The sequence below is a fragment of the Stegodyphus dumicola genome, chromosome 3, assembly GCF_044657685.1.
Source record: "Stegodyphus dumicola isolate Sdum_Otavi_A_Nest chromosome 3, ASM4465768v1".
NCBI lineage: Eukaryota > Metazoa > Arthropoda > Arachnida > Araneae > Eresidae > Stegodyphus > Stegodyphus dumicola.
Window position 1 is genome coordinate 173,623,417 of NC_140770.1, and position 21,636 is coordinate 173,645,052.

Here is a 21,636-nt window from a genome sequence, read left to right on the forward strand (position 1 = left end):
GGTGGAAGACTATATGAGTCCAAAATCTGGCGTCAAAATTTCGTTCTAACTACCGTCGTTCTTCCACAATGCAAGGAACATACAAACAGATTCTTCATTGTTCAATAATAGAGATTAAGATAAAAAAAAAAGTTCTTTTTTCATCTAAAATATACTTTCCCTTACCCTTTACTATTTTCTCAAGAATTTGATGGGATTTTTTTCACCCCATCTCTCCTTTCTCACTTCCATTTAGCTTTGAAAAAATATTTGTCAAATCGAACTAGACTCTTCAAAATTTGCACTAAGAATAGAAAAAAGGTTGTAGAGACATTATGATCTTTTTGAAAGCAAGAGAAATTGAAAAATTAACGCCTTCGTCGGGAATCGAACCACGGACCTCTGGAATACCGGCCCAGCGTGCAGAAGCACTACACCACGAAGGCACGCTAGGAAGGCGGGAGAAATACCTTATATACTCCCCCTTTTAAAGGGCGACTGGGGTTTTAGGGGACCCAATCGTCAAATCTTGTGTGGGGGGAGAATCATCATCCATCACTTTTTAGTTCGGGCGCCATTGTAGAGACATTAGGCATTTTTTTTTTTTTTTTTGAAGCAGGTAAGATAATTGAAAAATTAGCAACGCCTTCGCCGGGAATCGAACCACTGACTTCTGGAATACCAACCCAGCGTGCAGAACCACTACACCACGAAGGCACGCTAGGAGGGCGGAAGAAATACCTTATAAGGTAAAATTACTATCTGCTTTTATGTCAAGTTGAACGTAGATAGTTTATCCCGGCTTTCTCCAACTTTTATTTATATTACAAAAAGCTTCATATTTTATCAGGTGACGCACTATTTCTTATACCGGCCTTCTCCAAGTTTTATTTATATTATAAAAAGCTTCATCTTCGCGTAGTAGTTCGATGATATACATGGAACAGAAGATTGGAAGAATGTACAGCTAACCGGAAAAGAGAAAAACTTTTGATGGCAAAAAGTGCACAAAATTTAAAGCGCCCGACGTAAAGTTTGGCGATCGTGGAAACAGTCGAGTTCGCGTGCAAAACATTATCCCGTGACGTAACTATCACAGCGCCAATAACCTTGCAGTAGCCTTTTGGGCTGGCCCGTTTTGCTTAACCGCGATTTTCCCCAACAGCCTCGGATGTCACTCGTGAACAGCGCTTGTCCTACTCTTCATCCGAGCGGTGTTTTTTTGCACTTCGGCAAAGCAACGCTGACTTAGCGAGTGGGTCCGACGATGGCTGCCCTAATGGCAAGGGAGAGATTATTTAAAATATTCGTATCGTTTTATGTCCTCCTGTGCCTCTCAATTAGATTTACAGCATCTAAAGATGAACGTAAGTTTCTTTTTTAAGTATTCATTTATTTTATGTTAGAAAGTTACTTTTCCACCCACACATTTAATTAAGTTGTAAATCTTTTTGAAATGTTTAAATGAATGTAAGTTTTTCGATGCAGTACGAATTCAAACACTTTGTATTTGGATGTATTTAATGTCTGAATTTACCCTCAAAACTTTTCTGATTATAAGTTTCTTCCTATCTATATTAGTGTTGATTGTTCGCAGTTCATAAACATCGCTCTTCGTAAAGCCATTTATTGGATTGACATGCTTTAATGTCTGTCTCTGTGAATTAATGAAAGGTTGAAATAATAAAAAATCTACTTTACTGTACATAAACTGTTGATGAAAAATATATCCATGTTTGTAATACTTTTGGCTTTCAGCCGGTTCTGTCAGTGTTTTAGTAAATTACTACTTTGATGTCTGCTATTGAAAATTGTGCTTTGTTTACAAAATTTTTAGTGTACTGTGTTCTTTTTTTAGCAAAACTTTTAGTTTTGACAGTTGCAACAGAAGAAACTGACGGTTTCAAGCGATTTTTAAGGTCTGCCAAAGTGTATGGAATAAACGTAGAAGTAAGTGTATTTTAATAGTAAACGTATCATGTCACCTGTCATTTATTTTTTAAAAAAATGTCTCTTCGTCACCAAATAGAATATCACATTTCATAATAGAATATTTTATATTTATATTATTTTTGTGTCTGAGTGTATATATATATAGTATAACATCAAACATTTTCATTAAAAAAAATTAAACCCTTCCGGTTTCGAATTTTAATAAGTTGCAGAATTATTTTTTTCGGCGGAAATCTTTTGGCTATTGCTTTTAGCACTGATTGAAAACCGTATTCACCATAACCATATACACGTCGACTTATTTTTACTTAAAAAAACATCCCAGAATTGCACAAAAACGGCATTGCGCACACTCTTGACTTTATCCATGTACACTGCTATTTTCTCATAAATTACAAAAATTTGCACGAAAATGCAGGAAAATTTTGTGAATCTCCACATGCTCTTTTTACAAAACTACGTATAACACGTAGGGTTACCGTAAGTAGGGTTCAACTTATTCAAATTCGAAACCGGAAGGGTTTAATTGCTATTTTATATTTTAAAACAAAATAATATAAAAAACTATTAAAAATTATCTGTAATTAATAAATGTACATTTTCTTTCTATTCATACTTTTTTACTCAAAGTTACAAATAGCGCCAATCTGGTTGCGATAATACGTAAGTGCCATACTTTCTGTTTGCAAGTATTCTGACACCGTATGCTCGATGAGGTGGAGCATTTTCATCCATTAGTAAAACCTCTAGGCCCAAGTATAACTTGGGATTCCAGTACCTCATCCATATATCTCAAAGCAGTTACAATACCTCCTTGAAGGATATATAGCTCGATGAGGTCATTTGTCATGATTCTTCCCCAAACCATTAAACCGCAGTTGCAGAAACCGGATATTTCACAGACAATGGAAGGCAGGCTGTGTATTCCTTCTTCTCTCCAGATCGAAATACGTCTAGAATAACTAATAATGTATCTCAGTAAACAATAAACTGCCAGTAAATAATCCACTGAACTTAGTCATTTTGGCTCCATTGAATTTGAAGACGACACCAGTTTAAATGGTCCCTTCTGGAAGCTGGAGTGGACAAAAACCATTGGATTTTTGCACAAAGTCCAACCTTGTTAAGCATTCATGCAGCAGAGGAATGGGGGTACAACTCTAATATACGCCCTAATTTCACCAAATGTGGCAATATGTGTTCTGCGCTGGTTTTTGGCACGATTGCGTGTTCCATGGCAACCCCAACCCTGTTGACGTTGAAAAACTTTCGCTGGAGCTTGTTGATTCGCCTCTGTGTCTGAGAAGATGGGAGGGAAAGATAAAATGGTAGTTGTTGAATTGAAGTTCGGCAAAAGGAAATATCATTGTGGCTATTCTGTTGAGGGGTAGTGGGTATTTGGAAGTGTGAAAAGAGGGTCTGGGAGATTATTTTTAATGGCAGTGCATGATAGAAGTAGGGATTTGTGATTTTATTTATTTGTGAACCATAGTATAAATTTTCTGGATAGTGTGTCTGGCTGTCATGTAAATACGATAGTGAAGACGTGACGGCATGTTAAAGGTGGTATGAAATTGATATTTCTGCTATTCGAAAACGCGTTAATTCATGGTAAGTGCATTTTATTTTATCCTTGTTCTTATTTTGTAGAATGTTATGTTCATTGGTTCTTTAGTATGAATTTCTGTCGTTATTGTTGTTTTTTAAATTGTTTGAAATTTATTTTAGCTTATTTTGTTGCTTAGTGTCTAGACAGTGCAATTCGTAGATGTTTTTCAAAGTTGAAATAGAACGCTGTGTACATGGTATTATTTGAAATTTATTGTTGTTATGTTATTTTATTAAAGCGAGGAGTGCGTAGATCGTAGATTCCTTCCTTGCCTAAATTGTGCAATTCGTAGATTTTTTTTAAAGTTTAAACAGGATGCTGTGTACATGGTCTTCTTTGAAATTTATTGTTGTTACGTTAATTTATTAAAGCGAGGTGTGCATAGTTTGTAGATTCGTTCATTGCCTATATGTGCCATTCGTAGATGTTTTTTTAAGTTAAAACATGTCGCTGTGTACATGGATTCTTGTCAAATATTTTTGGTGAGAAACTTTACGTTTTTGCTATCTAAATTTTTGGTTTTTGTTTTGGATTTTTAGCTAAATTGTGTGTTCAAAACGTAGTTTTTGCATGTGCGAAAACCGCATTTTTGGAGACATTTTAGGCTAAAAGTTCGAAATGTAAACAAAACATTTAGATAGTAATATGGCAGTGTGAAGTTTCTCACCAAATATATTTGGCGAGAAATTTGGCGTCTTGAGGGCGCATATCAGAGTAGTTCCGGAATGGCTAATATGAGTTCCTGTGGTAGCCTGAAAGTCTGAAACCAAATCTGTAGTAGTCATTTCGCAGTTTCTTCAAACCAACAGTGACAGAAAATGATCTTCTGATGCAGTTATGGCCCTTGATCAGGCTGTATGTGAACTGATCCAGTGCTTAAAGAAGCAGTTTTAAACTATTGATATGATACTTTGAGGTATATTTAAATCATGGGCGACCTCCATTTGTGTTTGACCTCTCTCGATTTTACAAAATATTGGCCACTTATGACCTTCACTCAAATGATGACTTATATCCATAACTGTTGATTACTGATCACTTTCAAAAATCATATTTACTTTAAACAAGACTAGAGGCTGGAATTGAAACATGGGTCAATTGCACAGTACATTGTCAATCATCAAATTTTCATATTTATAGCACTAACGTATATGAAGTTCAATTTTATGTTCAGTTGTATTTATTGAATATAAATAATTACAGCATTGGGCATTGGTTGCAACATTAACTTAATTTTTCTAATTATCCTTATCAGTGTATATACATACTCTTAATGAAAACATAAAAGCATTGGCAAGAAAACTTAGAATGCAAAGTATGTTCAAATCCTATCAGGATTAGAGTCAGATTTAGACTTTATAAGTCCCTAAACTATTTGAGATAAGTCTGTTATACTATGTTTTAATACTATATTTATACAATATTTTAATTTTGGGGGAAAGGTGGGGCCCTAAGCTATAGATCGCGTAGCTTATACGTAAATTCTGCACTGATCAGGATATTGATCTTAAACGCACAGCCCTAAATGCTTTGGATTATTTTACATTTGTTCTAAAGTTATCAAAAATTCTTCATAATCTTGGACTTAAATGCTATTGATCATGTATGGAGTGGTTGGAGAAAAGAATAATGAAACATATTTCTTTGGAAGTTTAAATGAAAGCCATACTTAAAAAGGAATGGAACATACTTATACAGAAAAATTAGTTGAATCTGTGCTGAAGTGAATCAAAAATGTAATTTTAGCCGAAGGCTATCCTTCAAAATATTGAATTTTAAGTTTTTTTATGTTTTTCTTAGTATAAACTGTTTTTTAAAATGTCCGAATTCATATGAAAGTTCATTTTTTAGAGCTTTCAAGTTTTTTTTTTTTTTTAAATGTTTTCAATAACTTTTCTCTAAGCAAGCAGGTTTTTTGAAAAGATGAGCATTAGTATGTGTGAAAGAAAAATACAGTCATTTTACTGTATTTAGTACTGATATTTTCAAATGAAATTGAAAAAGAATTATCTGTGAATTGAAGTGAATATCATTTACTGTGTTTACTCATGTAATAGTCGCACTTTTTTTGCCAGTTTTTCATTGTGAAAGGCTAGGTGCGACTATTATGCGGGAGAAATCTGCTACACCATATTGTACATTTTTGATTTTTTCCACTTCAAAATGAGTGTGCAACTATTGCACTAGTAAACACAGTATAAATGAATTGCCTTGTTCTGTATTTTAATCGGAAAATTAATTTTAAAACTGTTAAAGTGATGTTATAGCAGTATAATTGCATAAATTTTATAACGGATGGCGAAATTTGGAAATTGTATAGTGCTGGCTGCAGAAATCTTGTAGTTCAGGAAGAGGTGAAGTGGTGAGCCTTTTTAGCTATTAATTTTTAGTAATTAGCAATTTTAGTTTATGAATATGAAAAACTGCTTTTATTAATTTTTTTTATTAATTAACATTTTCTGTATTTGGTGTTGTTTAATTTATAAAACACATAAAAAATTTAAATCTAAGTAAATGTATACATGTATTTTTTGAGTTTTGGAAAAGAGGGGGTCAAGAATGATCCTAGATATGGTGAAAGGTGTGCATGGGGCAAAATAGGTTGAAAACAACTAGTATAGTAATTATGTGGATGTGAAATATTGTAATGTAAAAAGGTACATTTTGCTTTGCTGTAAGAAACAAATTTTACCATTAAATAATTATAAGAAATTATTCATAATTTTACTACTCTATTATTTAATGTTTAATTATAATTTGAATTGATGTATAAGTAGGCATCAGATTTGTTTTCAAGTAAGCTAATGTGATAAAACAGATGAATTAAATATAGGAATGTTCAAATGCATTTTCGTTATCAGTATAATTTTGTATAGGAATTGCAAGTGTGTCTTATTTTTAGCTTTTATGTATAGTTATTGTTAATAGTTATATATATTTATTGTTAATAGTTATGTATAGTTATAGTTATAATTAATTTTCTGCTGATATATGTGTAATGAAGAATATTGTTCTAAAATTGATTCCATTTTTATGGTAGATTATTTGAGTAAATTTAATTAATGTGTTGAATGTATAGGTATCTGAGTGTCCTAGATATTTATTTTTTGTAAAAATATGAATAGTTTTGATCAAATAAACCAAAAAATAGTCAACTACATTTTTATAATAATTTCACTTGAAACTGATTAATTTGTAAAGCAGAGGAGCTGTTTGAATTTATGAAATTACATATATCTGTTCCTTATTAAATGTTTTGATTCATGTCTCAAAATTTTAAAACTCAAGAGTTAGATAAATGAAATCATATATATTTCAAGCCATTAAATAATATGTAAAAATACACAATACCTTGCATTCATTTAAGTAAATGTACGTTATATTATGACATGAATATTCATATTAAAAATTTTGAGTATTCTAAATTTTAAATGATGTACGGTTTCTGTCAACAGGTTTTAGGGATGAATGAAGAATGGAAAGGAGGAGATGTTCGTTTATATTCAGGTGGTGGTCACAAAGTTAACTTTTTAAAGCAGGCCATGGAAAAGTATTATGAGCAGAAAGATCTTGTCGTAATGTTTGTTGACAGGTAAGTGATATCTTCTAGTCCTAAGATATGGATTATTATGAATTACCTTTAGCGGCTGGGATAACCAGTAATCGAACAGTAAAGTTGCAAAACACTGATAATCAGAACCGGATTTAGATTTGATGAGATGCTAAGCTATTTGAGATATGGGACTCTTTATGAGGGATATGTCTATTTTTTTTTTATATGGGATATGATACTATTTTTGGGGGTGGCTTTAAGTTATAGCTTGTGCAGTTCATACGTAAATCCGGCACTGTTAGTAATCCAACCTGAGTTTGAATCACGGTGAATGGGCGAGCTGCATGGGATTTTTTTGGTTTTTCCCATGTGTAATGTGGAGTTCAGTTTCCCTTAAAAAGTCTTCCATGAAGGCATCCCTTCCCTTAAGCAGATAGCCCTTTGCTTTTAACCAGTTAGCCAAACCTACTTTACCATTAACAGTTAGAATGAAAATAAAATATGCTTAAGATCAAGAATGGTAAAATGGCAACTTAGGGGCAATGTTTGGTCCATCAGTTTGTTTATAATAGCTTGAAAACTATTCTTAATTTATAATTGATTAATTAATAATTTATTTGATTAATGATTTTAATTTATCAAATTATTAATTTAATTAATTTTTGTAATTTATTTAATGATTTTAATCAATTTATTTAATCATTATTATTTATTTTAAATTTATTTGTTAGCATTAATTAATAATTCGATTAATTTTATTATTCAAATTGGAAAGATAGTAATTTTTTTTGTATGTGCTTGAACATTTTTAGAACATGCTTGCTACATTTGGTCAGACTTAAATTATCTTGAATTTAACACTGAGTTCCAAGAAAATATTATTAAAAAATATCTACGATTGCCTCTCTGATGATAGTTTGTGATTTTCATGCCCTCAGTTGCTTTTAATGGCAGTCATTGCTTTAGATTTTTAATACATTCTACATAGCTTTATCAGTCTTCTATGAATACAAAGCAAAATGTTTTAAGTTAATTTAATTTTACTTTCTTGTACAGTTCAGTGTGCATAATACGTATCTTTCCTGTTTCTGCAATAATTTATGTGTCAAAAAAGCAACTTTCCAGCAAACTTAAATAAAAGAATTTTAACCATGTGGAAGATATTTATACATGTTCATATTGCTCATTTTCGTAGGTGGCACTTTCTTACAAGCACTTTTTACATATCCTTTAGTTATTCAATCTTGATGAAATTATCCGTTCAAGGCTTAATAATATGAATGTAGTTATATTTTTTCATCTTAATAATTTATTGTAATTATTTTTCTAAGAATTTTTTAAATTTCAGTATATAGTACAAAGTCTGTAATCCGGACCTCCAAGCTGCAAACTTTATGCACATGCATATGCGTTTACACACGCGCATAATGCATTTACACATGCGCCTTTAATGTATAACGAACGGTATAAGCTTGGCTAAAATGCTAAAATTATCTAAGGCATTTCAGTTAATGTTGCAGATTGTGCTGTTCCTTAATCTTCTAATTGGATTCGGCTTATTATTTTTTGCAGACTGTTAGAACAATTTTATAAAAATTAAGCTTGAACTTTCGATTATGTCAAAAAGAGTTTCCAATTCTGGAGCTTTCCAATTCTGCATCTACAAAGCGAAACCATGTTTCAATGTCCATTAAACAAAAAGTGGATTTGCTGCAAGGATAAAGGCCTATCCATCTCAAAATTATGCGAGAAGTATGGCATTGGAAAGTTCACTATATATGACACAAGAAAAAGGAACTTTCTGAATTTTTTGTGGAAGCATCTTAAACAACTTACATTGAAAGAAATGTTTAATAAAGTAAACAAATAAATATTAAGCTTTTTTTTTTTTTTTTTTTTTTGTAAATTTTGATACCCTTTAGATCATAATTGTTCTTTATTTCATAAATTACGATTTCATATTTTTAATTGTATAATTTCTGCATGCCATTTTACCAGATTTAAATTGATGATCTATAATCGGGGAAAACCGCTAATCCGGAATCGCCAAAGTCCTGACGAGTCCGGATTAAGGACTGTATTATTGATGGAAATTGCTGTATCTGCACTGATGAAAAGTAAATTTCTCTCTGGTGTTAGTTAGACAAAAATTTTATTCAATCTTATTTGAAAGTAGATGTTTCGATGCTATATTCAATGACTTTTTAAGCCTTACCAGTGGCTGAGTGGTTAAAACACTAAATGCTGGTAGTTCAACCCAGGTGAATGGGCTGGCTGAATTGTCGATTTTCATGATTTTATCGTACATAACATGAATATGAGCTACTTTCTCTTAAAACATCCTTAATGAAGGCATTGTTTCTCATAGACAGGTAGCTCTTGTGTACTTTGCCATGCTCCTAACCTAATCAATGGTTATCAATTGAAAGAAAATAGATCTGTGGGGGTATTTGATATGATTTTGTAAACCCTTTTAAAAAAATCTTGAATAGTGCTCAGAAATGGAAATTGCCAAATTTATTTCAATAAAGTAAATGCATTATTTAATTTTGTATGTAACTAAAATTTGACAGTTGTAACTAATTTTATATGGAATGTAGAGTTGTGTAAAAATATAAAATATGTTGGATTCTATGATAAAAATTTACCTAATTCTCATAAATTTGAGATGAGAAATTTAAAATTCTTACTTAGCCTTTTCCGGCACGATCCCTTTTAAAGTCGGAGTTTTGATTTAAAAAAAAAAAAAAAGTATGCAGTCTAATTAGGCCTAGAGGAGTACACAAGTAAAATTTTGTGAAGATAGCAGTTATCTTTTAATTCTGTAGGTGTGCCCAAAGTGGCACACTGATTGAATAGAGCTCCGAAAAGAGTGCTGAAACGAGCATTGTTGTCAATGAACTGACCGATGAGATGCGGAGAAACAAGGAGATTGGAGATGCGGAGAAACAAGGAATACAGACTTTCAGTTGTCCTAGATTATTGGTGAGCCTGGTCTGGGCACATCTAGGGTTCGCCGTTTGGTTTTAGGCAAGATTTCAAGGTAAAAATTTAAAACTAATATAGATTAAGGAAATTAGCATACAGCCAAAAAAATAACATAGAAATTTATTTTCAAACAATTCCTTTTATACCCTAAAAAAAATCTGGAAGATTTCTTTGAAAAATAAGGGTCTTAAAAAACTAAACATGTCTAAAATATATGGACTGGTTTGTGTTGAGCTGCCATTTACTATAAATAAAGAAGGTTCAGAGTAACCTATAAATCCTATTTCATTCAATTTTTCTGTGCATACAAAAGGAAATTTTTAGGTGTGTCCAGGCCGGTCACACCGTGCCGCAAAGGTTTAAAGAAATCTATCTTGTTTGAACTGTTTAAGTATGTGTTAACTTGTTACATTTAAGTGAAAAATGAGTGATTTACAATTATGATATAATATGTTTAGTTTAATCATATACCATGTTTACTCACGAATAGTCACACTTTTTTGCCAATTTTTCATTGTGAAAGGTCTAAGTGCGACTAATATGTGGGGAAATCTGCTATTCAATATAGTGTACTCTAACGCTAAAACATTACTGGTATAGAAAATATATATTATAATAAAATTAGTAACTTACCAAATGTTTCTAGATTATGTGTTGCTTTTTAAATTGTCTTTTCATCAGTTTCACACAAAAAGAGGCATTTTTCTTTTTATGGTAATATTTTTATAACGATAAAATTCACAAATAATCTTTGTGAAAATTTTTACCAAAAACTTCTAATAACATAATATATAATTCATAATAAATCACTTTCACTGAAGGTATTAAGTGTCACTACTGCAATGTGAATTGGCGTCTGAAGAATCTTCGTCATTTCATTAAATGTCATCATCACTTCCAAAGCATTGGAGATACCGCGCATCCATAATTTTGTAATGCACAGACATAAGAAAGAATTTTCTATTCATTTTTATTTTTTTTTCTATCATTTTCTATCGTAAAAATTCCACGCTTCAAACCTGTGACTGCCTGCCTATTTGCACTTCTTTCTTATAGCGATTGTTTGGATTTTCACCAGTCCCTTAATTAATTTGTCACTTGCATTCCATTCTCTTTCAGCAGTTTGCTTTCCATTCTCTTCAGCACATTCAATAATCTTCAGTTTAAATCCCACTGTATAACTACTGTTCTTTTTTAACTTTCTCATATTCAAACAACAACAACAAAAAAAAAAAAAAAAAAAGAAAGAAAGAAAGAAAGAATAGACATCCAAAACACAGCACCATGAAATTCACCACAAAACAGAATATCAGCAAAGCTTCTTATTCTATAACTTTAGATATGTGCAGCCCAGTAAATTTAGAGATCATGCATATTTTCTTTAATGAAGAACAAGTGGAAAGCTTTAACATGAGGAGGAGGAGAATAAGAAATCCTGCTCCAGAAAAGCTCTCCATCCTCTTAGGGGAAGAAGGCAGTTCTTTATCTCGCTATGGAATGACCATTGAGAATGTCAATGGGAGTGACAGAACAGATGAATCCATAATGAGTTCTAGTTCTGGAAAGAGTAAAGCTGATAATTTTCTGTTTTCTAGATGAAGATCAAATATGCAATGCGAATTTATGTGAGGAAAATATTTTGATTGATTTTTTCTGCATCAAAATGTTAGTGTGACTATTACGCGAGTAAACACGGTATACTAAAACAATAATATTGCATGAAATAAATAAAATTTAAAGTCTCAGGATGGGTGCATCAGTTTTCATAACATTTAAAATTTCCTTCCTGTGGCATCTATTATAAAATTATACCCCGTCTGAATATTTACAAGGTCCACCAGTAGTAAGCAAGACTGGGAATACCAATAGCTTTTATTTTAGGCTTAATTCAGCAAACAGGCTGCTACCATTAGATTTTTAATTTCCTTCATGTTTAATGTGAATACCAGCCAGTCTCACACAAAGTTGAGAATTTATGTCTTTTATTTATAGTTTTTAAAATTATTCAATTTCAAATAAGTTAGACTGTTAGTTGATTTGATTTAAATTTGCTGTAATTATTTTAACTTTGTGTTAATGTCCTACATAAAAGATATCAGTTTGAACACTCTTCCCCCCCTTTTTTTCCGATTATATGAAGAGAATGATAATTCTACTAACTTGTTACTGATACTATAAATAAGGATAATTATTATCACACTAATATATAAACATTCTTTCATGGCCTGGCCTATTTTGTTCAAAATATTGTTAGGTAAATAAAGTTTATATGTCAGTACAATGCTTTAGAATATACATAGAGGGAATTCACTGAAAAAAATTAATGAAAATAATTTCCATTATTTTTTGTTCTTGAAATGACAAAAGCTCAACTAAAATTTAGAATGGTATTTCTTTTTAATGACATTTTAATAAGTGTATTATATTATTCCTGTTTTCATTCAGTTTTTATTTTCTTGTTGTGATGTTTATATATTAGTAAATTCCTGCATTTTTTATTTTATTTTTGTTGATGAATGAAGAATTTTTTATATTTCTGTTAAAGTAAGTTTATAAGTTAAACTTTTTTATGGGAAAGATATTAAATGGATTGCATTTGCTTAATAAAATCTAAATTTTGATGTGCTTTGGTTTTTGCAGCTATGATGTTATTTTTATGGCAAGTCCTGATGAAATCCTGAAAAGATTCCATAAGACTAAGGCTAAGGTTCTTTTCTCTGCTGAGGGTTTCTGCTGGCCTGATCCTACTCTAGCTGTAAGATTAAAAAATATATTACTTGATTGCAGTAGTTAAGTAATTTTATGACTGTATGAAATATAACGTTCCGGGCATTTAAAAAAGTTTTAAAATTAAATATTTTGCAACCGTGATCTCAAATTGGCGGCCCCGAAGCAGTTTTACGTAGCCCGCCAAGATATTTAGTTAGGAATTTGTTGCAAATTTGTTATGGTAGAAAGATCTCTATGTAAAAAGATTTCGACGTATTAATTCGTGACCTCAAATTGGTGGCCCCGGAAGCAATTTTACGTAGCCCGCCAAGATATTTAGTTAGTGATTTGTTGCAAATTTGTTATGGTAAAAAGATTTCAACATGTTAATTATTTAAGGTCCAAGGTTACATTATTTGTCATTGTCATTAAAAGCTAATGTGAATAACACATCAGTAAATCTGTAAATGGAACCAACTAATTTACAGTGTAACTAATATTCAGAGATCTTTAGATACAGATTTTATTAACTTATGTTTCTACTTGTCAAAATTAAATAAGTTACAAATTTTTTACACTAAGAATCGGAACACATTAGCATGCGAATAGCTTTTTTCACAATTTAAATTAATAAGTAAAAAAAAAAAAAGATTTACTGATAAAATATTTACAATTTGTGATAAAGATAATTTTTTTAGTAATTTTTCTCCGAGGCTACAAACTTTATCAGTCAAAATGCCAGCCAGTGCCAAACTGTGGAAAGAAATTTTTTAAAAAAGGCTTATAGTTATTTATATACAAACTTATGTGTTTTTATTTATGAATCAAAGAAAAAATTAATAAATAAGAGAAAGAGATTAGCGCATCTCGTTATTTTTCTGTGTAATTATTGACATATTTATTACAGTTTAAAATAATTAAAAAGTATAATTGGACAAAAATAAGTCAAATTTGTGAAAAAAATGTAAAAAAATATTTTTAATTGGCTGTATTAGCTGGTTTTCAGTTGGCTGTGTTAGCAGGACTCAGTTTTTGTAAATGTATGACTTATCATGCAACTTGAATCCAATTTTCAGTCAACAAGAGTGTTCTTTCTGATTGCTGGAAATTGTTAAGTTGCATCTTCTGTGTCAGAATCCGACATTTCTATGGTGTTCCCTGCAACATCACTATCTCCTTCCGATTCACTTGTAGAATCCCAACCGTAATCTTCATCATCTGTGCTGTCGTAATCAGAAGGATCACACTTTTCTAGTAATTCTAATATTTCAGCATCAGTCAATTTTTTATTTACTTTTTTTTGTATTGGACTGTGAAGGCCCTGCAATACTTGTACTGTTTGCCATTTTTAAAAATGGCCATAAAAACATTGAAACACAATATTTTAAAGCCACACACTTAAAATATAAAAATAATGCTTTACTAATATGTCTCAAAAACCTCTTTGTTCAACCTCCAAAGCCGCACTAAAAATAAAGCATATAACTTATCATATTCGATCGGTGTCCCACAGCGTCACCGACATACGATTTAGCTTCATGCTGACATGACAGCACATCAGTGGCAGCGAACATGTTAATAAATGACTTCATAAGGATAATGTAATTTATTTTAAAGGGAATTTGTTACAAAAGTAATCTAGAAGTTATTAAATAAAAAAATAAAACATTATATTTTAATGAGTTGAAAAAATTAGCAAAGTATTTAATACAAATGATAAGTACAATATTGCAGAGTGACCAAATCTCATATTTTTCATTATGGTAAACCTCCATATCACCAGTTTCAAATGTGGTTCTGAAAGAGTTGTTGATTTTAAAGTGTCAAAAATATAATACTATAAGAAAATTAATGGCGAATTGGGGAGAGGAACTTGTTATATTTTAGTGAAATGTAAATTGTTCAAACTCCATTTTTTCCTTGTGATTTTTCAGTGTAATTTTTTTAATGAATTTGTGCCTACCATATGTAAAGTTGCTAACACTTGTAGTTTCATGTGTGATTGAATCTCCATGAACAGGCTGGCTGCATCTTGGTTTTCATTGTTTTCCCTACGTGTAACATGGTTATGAGCCAGTTTCCCTTAGAAAAGTCCACAGAAGCATCTCTCTGCATAGGCAGACAGTCCTTAAGTTGCTTTGCCTTAATCAAATAATCTTAATTAATTTTTATTCCTTCTAGAACATTTTAATCTGTTACAGAGATTTATAGAGAATTTGCTTATATACTCATGTTGATATTTTGCTTGCTCATGTTGATTGATATAAAATTTTGAGAGGTAACAAAAATTGAACAAAATTAGCTGAAAAGTGTAACTTAATATTTAATTTCATTATTCTGGATTAAAATTTAATATGTATTGCATCAAATTCCTGTTATGATTAGTTTAGTAATTTGAATGATGCATTGAAAAATGAATAGAGAAAAATTATATTGGTATATCAATAAACATCACAAAAAATGTAAAATCATTTTCACTTCAGTATCAGTATGTAATCCTTGCATTGCTGCATAATACAAAGTCTTTTTGGTTTTTCATATTTCGGTCTTGGCAAGTTATGGTATTGCACTTGGCACAGAAAGTCATAAAATCACCTGATTTTTTTTTTTTTTTTTTTTTTTTTCTGTGCAAATTTTTAATTGTCTTTAGGGGCACAGATGGAACTTCAGTCATAAAAAACACAAAAGTACCATAGTGATAAAAGGGGAATATGGCAGCTATCAATACCAATTATTGTATATCAAATCTAAAGTTTCTGTAAGATAAATTCATTCTGTGACATCTATTGATATTGTGTAATATTTTTGCTTGTGAAAGTGGATGATCTCTGTGTATTTGAAACAGCCATTAAAAAAAAAAAAAAAAAAAAAACCTGGTCCGTAGAATTTTGTAAGAGACTGCTTATTTTATTTTTGCAAAAAAATTATTATCCCAGCAACCAGAAATCTGTCATGGCATTTAAATAGTACCAAAACCATCATTTACTTTGCAATCTTGGTGCCACATAAATTCACCTAAATTGAATCTAACTTGTATCATGTAGATCCATTTTTTAGTGCACCATTTTGTTTAATAGTGTTTCAATGTTTTGGGTTTGTGCACCAGTATTAGGAGCTCCAAAATTATATTGGAGATTATCTGTAAAACACTTAAACAACAATCAAAATTGCAATAACAACCTTGTATTTAGCGTACATATATACTCAATCGATTTCGGCTCTCAATCCGTACATACACTCAATCGATTTCGAGAGCAGCAAAGGAGTCTCAGAAACACCCTTTTGCTGATGCTTTATTTTTCTTCTTTTTTCCCTTTTCTAGTAATTCCGTTCTCCTGATGAGGAGGGACCTTTAGCTGCCCTCGAAATCGATTGTTTTAATATATGTACACTAAATACAAGGTTGTTATTGCAATTTTGATTGTCACATTGGCGTGTTTTTTTCTATTCTACTTAAACAGTAGTTCAATAGTTTTTAGGGCCTTCCAAAAATCCAAAGCAACTGTAGCATGAATAAAGCAGGTTGAATACTTCCATGATATAATAACTTACAGCCTTATTTACAAAATAATATAATTTCTTTATGACTGAAATTTGTTAACTAGGTATAAGGACTTAAATACTTCTTCGCAAAAAATAACTTGGCTTATCGAGGATCAGGTTACATAAAACAAACATGAGTGAAGATATTGATGCCATACTTAACCATTGCGGGCACTAAAATGAACTGTTTGGAAACAGCTTTTGTTTGTTGAAATGGTGAATGGCAATTGAAATGGTGAATGGCAATAATTGGACAAAAATAAGTCAACATAAAGTCATACATAAAGGCCATTTTGTACTGCAGTATTCACTTTATGCTAGAAAATATTATTTTATGTTAGTCTCATTTATCATGATTTAGATTTTATAAGCATGTAGAAAGAGTGAATTTCCTATTAAAATGCTGTGTCACTTTTTTTTTTTTTTTTTTTTTGCAGGATAGCTATCCAAAAGGTGAAAAAGGAAAAAGATTTTTAAATTCTGGAGGTAAGCTCTTTATTACAATTTTTTGTTGTTGTTTTGAGTTACCTTTTGTATCAACAGTGAAATTGATAAATGCATTTATATTCACATATGAAGCTCCATATTGTATAGCTATGAATTATAATTGATTTTGTACTTTTATCCTCTCTTTTTTAATTTGGAATCAAATTTAAAAACCTTTTCTCTCCCAAATGTTTTCATTAGAAGCTAAATATAATGATATAATTTTCTTCTTATATTTGGAAGGAAACCTTTTCACATTTCTCATGAATTATATAATTAGTAATATATGGTTGTTAGAAAGCTGAAATTGCAAGGCATTATATATTTCTAATAATTTTATTTTATAAACTTGATAATGTTTTACTCTGAACTTCTAAAAGTATTATTTAAAGATGATTTTACATACAGCCTTATCAGTGTCATAGATTTCATTTACAGAACTACAGGTTTAATCCGTACTACAATTTTTATAAGAGGCTATAAGTGTACTAATTTCTCTGCTTGCCAGAACATGATTACTGTCATCTTTAAATACTCACGTATGCATTCTAATTATTAATTTAAAACCAAATAAAATTAAATGTGATTTTTTATAAGAGGCCTGTTTGTTTTATGGAAAATGCATGCTTATTATGACTTAAATCATTTTTTCTCTTTTTAATAAGCATATTTTCTAAAATATTATGGGAAATATAAAAAAGAAAAAATACCCTACTTGCAATAAATATTTTTAGACCTAATTCATTATACAGTTTTGGATAACAATCCAGATCAATTCAGGATTTTTTATTTGCTAATTTTACTGCCAGTGTGGCCTGTTTGAAATATTTTTCACTCTTTTAAAAATCATTATGAAAATACTGTTTAGATGCATTTTACTTATGGGAAAGATAGTAATTGTATTTTTTATTTTATTTTTGCAGTATTAATTTGTGTGATGCCTTGATTTATGTTATAGAGCATGACGTTCAAATTTGCATTTAACATTTCTTTTCAATTAACATCATATTTTAATATAGTAAAGCATATAGAGTAATAATTCATTCTTAACTATGGTATTTTGTGCTTTCCTTTTTTTTCCTCCTTGTACCTCTACTTTGTGCTTTGTTTGGTGACTTGCAGGCTGTCCTGACTTCTCTTATACAGGTAAGGGTGAATTGTAGTATATTTTACCTCCTCTTCCTGCATGATTTTCCTTCAGCTATTCGTTTATTGTATTTGAACTTATCAGATAAGTTTATTAAGCAGATATCAGATAAGTTTATTAAGCTTCTAAAATGAATTTAAATCTGATAATCATGCATTTTCTGTAATTTAAGGAAATAAAATTTATTTTAGGGATGTAAGCACTAATGATCATATAGATTGAAATTTAATGAAGAGTTTAGGGATGTAAGCACTAATGATCATATAGATTGAAATTTAGTGAAGAGTGAAACTTTACTAAGATGACTGTCCATAGTTTTAAATGTTTTTTTTTTTTTTTTTTCTTTATGGAAGTGGTTGTCTTAGAGAATTTAAGGTACTTTTTGGTTATCAGATACCCACTGGTACATTGCCAGAAATACAGCTCATGACTTTTTTTCATATTTTGCATGCATTTGGCAACACTAGAAGCTGTTCTGGGTTCTTTCAGAAAGATGAGTTTTTATTTTTTATTAATGTTTTCTCTTTTTTGGAAATGGTGGTGGAAGTTGGGTGGGCAGCTTCTTTTCTATTTTTTTGTTTTAGCCCAAAAATGCTATTTTTCTCAAAACAGCATTTTCTGTCGGTTTACTATAAATGACGATTTCACTTTTCAAATTGTTGCCACCAAGTATTATCACCCTGTATTATACTTAAAAAAATAAGTAGTGAAGAATCTGCATGAATGTATATATGTTTCTCATGTTGCGAAAAACGATGGTACCTAGTGCCATCAAATTTTGAATAATGTAGTCCTCCACCTCAATATGGGCACTTAGAAGCCACAATTTGGAACTTGTTTTATTGCCTACATTTTGCAAAACTTTAAAGAGTTTTTGATTAACAAAATCAACAATTTCAAAGTGGGCAATGGCAACACTATACAGAAAAAAAACTCCAACACCTGAGACTGTCTATCAGAAATTCTAAGATATGCTGTTTTTAAATCATTTTAGCCCAAATGCTGTTGAAACATGCATGTGTGTGCCAGTGAGAAAAACACACCTTTTTTGGGGGTAACATAAAATCTGAAAGGCGTTGAGTTTTTTTTTTTTTTTTTTTCTAATTTGAGTATCAGCAGCAATCTAAAGACTGATGTTTATACACAAGCAGTAATGTAATTTGCAGATAAACAAAATGTTGGAATAAGCAGCAGTGTTATACATAGCATTATTTATTGTCTTCTTATTTACGTATCTCGTATTTTGTTAGATTATGTTAGGTAATTTGCATATGGTATTGCACACGAGTGCTATTTTTCTAAAGCATGGGATGCCATTAGTGGAAGACTTTCTAAGGGAATAGCTCATATTCATGCTAAACATGGGGAAAACCAACCTTTTGGCTCATTCTCCTGTGTTGAAACCAGGCCAGACTGCCAGTATTTAGTGGTCTGGTGAATACGTGGCCACTGGTGGGGGTTCTTACTTATCATAGCTCATATGGAGATAGAGAGAAGCTGCAAAGAACAACAATGTATTTGATGCCATTTTAAATGTAATTCGAAGCAATACCTGCTGGAAATAAAATTAGATTTAATCACCACAATCTACCAATAGATTGTTTATGATATAATGATGGGTACCACTTAAGCAGTAAGCTCTGATTTTAATATTAGTGATATTCAATACTGTTATTTAATTATGATCTCAGAATTGGCAAATACAAAAAAGCACTCAAAAGCTCTCCAAATATGGCAGAGTGATCATTAATATAATATATGATCCAAATATGATCATTTTCTAGAGATAGTCATCTTAGGAAAGTGATCACTGTGAAAGGTTTAACTATATATATACAGTCAAAAGTCTTTAATTCAGACACCCATAATCCGGACCTCAAAGCTACAAACTTTCTGCGCATGCGTCGCATTCACGCATGCGCACAGGCGTTTACGAGAGCGCATAACACCTTTACGGCTGCTAATATGTTTGTGCGCATGTGCGTTTAATGTGTAATGGAGGTATAAGCTGAGCTAAAATTATCTAATTCAGTTAATGTTGCAGACTGCATTGTTCCTTAATCTTCGAATTGGATCCGGCTTATTATTTTTTGCAGACTGTTAGAGCAATTTCATAAAAGTAAGCTTGAACTTTCGATTATGTCAAATAGAATTTCCGATATATATTTACTAATGTGTAATTTGTACCTACAAAGCGAAAGTATGTTTTGAAATCCGAAATGTGTTTATCAATTTCACCCCGAGGATTGGAAGTTGATCTGTCAGCACTATCCTTATCTTCAGGGCAGATGTTTTTATTTTATTTGGCTTATAATTCCTTACTAAGTGTAGTAATTTATCTCGATGTACTCCGTCTTTGATATGATTTAAATCAAGTTCCTCGTGATTATAATTTGCTTCCGATAGTGAAGAAAGTGACCCAAAGGTTATTGAAAACGAAAACATTTCGATTGACAAGTTAGTCGGTATTCTCGGCACAGCAATTACGGGACTTAGTAACTGAACAGCGGAACTTTGTAACTGAACAAGAAATTATGTCTGTTTATAGAATTAAAGAGAAAGTATTATCACATAAAACGAAGCCACTTAACAACTTACATTGAAAGAAATGTTTAATAAAGTAAACAAATAAATATTAAGCTTTTTTTTTTTTGTAAATTTTGATACCCTTTAGGTTCTTTATTTCATAAATTATGGTTTCATATTTTTAATTTTAGAATTTCTGCATGCCATCTTACCAGATTTAAACTGATGATCTATAATCCGGAAAAATCGATAATCCGGAATCGCCGAAGTCCTGACAAGTCCGGATTAACGACTTTTGACTGTATATAGAGTAGTAAATTTAAAAGTAGTCCTTACATTTACATAAATTCCATATTGTTTTCAGTGTATGTGTTAAAATAGATCCTCTTTTGAATTGAGCACCTTATATTATAAACAACTTTTTTTGTCTGCATAAAAACACATTTAAAATATATGCTATTACATTAATAGTTTACATACGATCAACTGTGGGAATGTAAATTTTATGTGGTCTATTTTAAAAGATATTTGCTAGTTTTGCTTTGAGCATTTTGTCTGTTGAAATAAATATCATTAGACATATAACTAGTTAAAGATATAAACTAAATAAATAAATAATTATTGGAAGATAGATGATTGAAATGTGGGTAATGTTCATGTGACTGTTTAATGTTAATAAAATCTAATATTCCATAGTTTTTATCCGCTAATAAATTCGTCATTTTTTGAAGATTGGAGTTTGTTTCAAGTATTAGTGACATGTTATCAACATTTCATTTAATATAATCAATGTTATAGTATAAATATTTTAAATTGAAGTAAAGTCACCAGATAAGTTCAAAATTGATAAAATTGCCAAATGACAGAAATGTGTCATAAAAGTTAAATCAACATATTTTAAACTAAATTATTGTAGTAAATAATCAGCTTAGCGGAGTTAAACTGTTATTTTATGTATATGCAATTATATTTGTTTTATTAGGTATTTTGCATCATCAATTATTCAAAGAAGTTTTTCGATAACTTCCAATAATTTTTGGAGTTCCATTCATTAATTAATACATCTGTGTTATTAGTATCAAACCGTAATGCATAATGTAATATTTTTTATAGTTAAGCAATAAAAAAGAAATGAATGGTCAT

At 30.8% G+C, this 21,636-nt stretch overlaps 1 protein-coding gene across 6 annotated transcripts in view; it reads left to right on the forward strand.

The window, feature by feature from the left end:
* Positions 1-1,078: 1,078 nt before the first annotated feature.
* The window catches only part of LOC118196474 (multifunctional procollagen lysine hydroxylase and glycosyltransferase LH3-like), a 118,210-nt gene continuing 97,652 nt past the window's right edge, over positions 1,079-21,636 (forward strand). The window contains exons 1-6 of one of the 6 annotated variants that reach the window (XM_085813631.1): positions 1,080-1,346; positions 1,838-1,929; positions 6,997-7,133; positions 12,723-12,837; positions 16,772-16,820; positions 17,943-17,966. In XM_085813631.1, coding sequence (XP_085669757.1) covers positions 1,247-1,346; positions 1,838-1,929; positions 6,997-7,133; positions 12,723-12,837; positions 16,772-16,820; positions 17,943-17,966 — 517 coding nt within the window. In that variant the 5' untranslated portion in view covers positions 1,080-1,246. Of the gene's footprint in view, positions 1,347-1,837; positions 1,930-6,996; positions 7,134-12,722; positions 12,838-16,771; positions 16,821-17,942; positions 17,967-21,636 lie in introns of all 6 variants that reach the window. The other 5 variants (XM_085813634.1, XM_085813630.1, XM_085813632.1 and 2 more) reach the window with 5 other exon arrangements.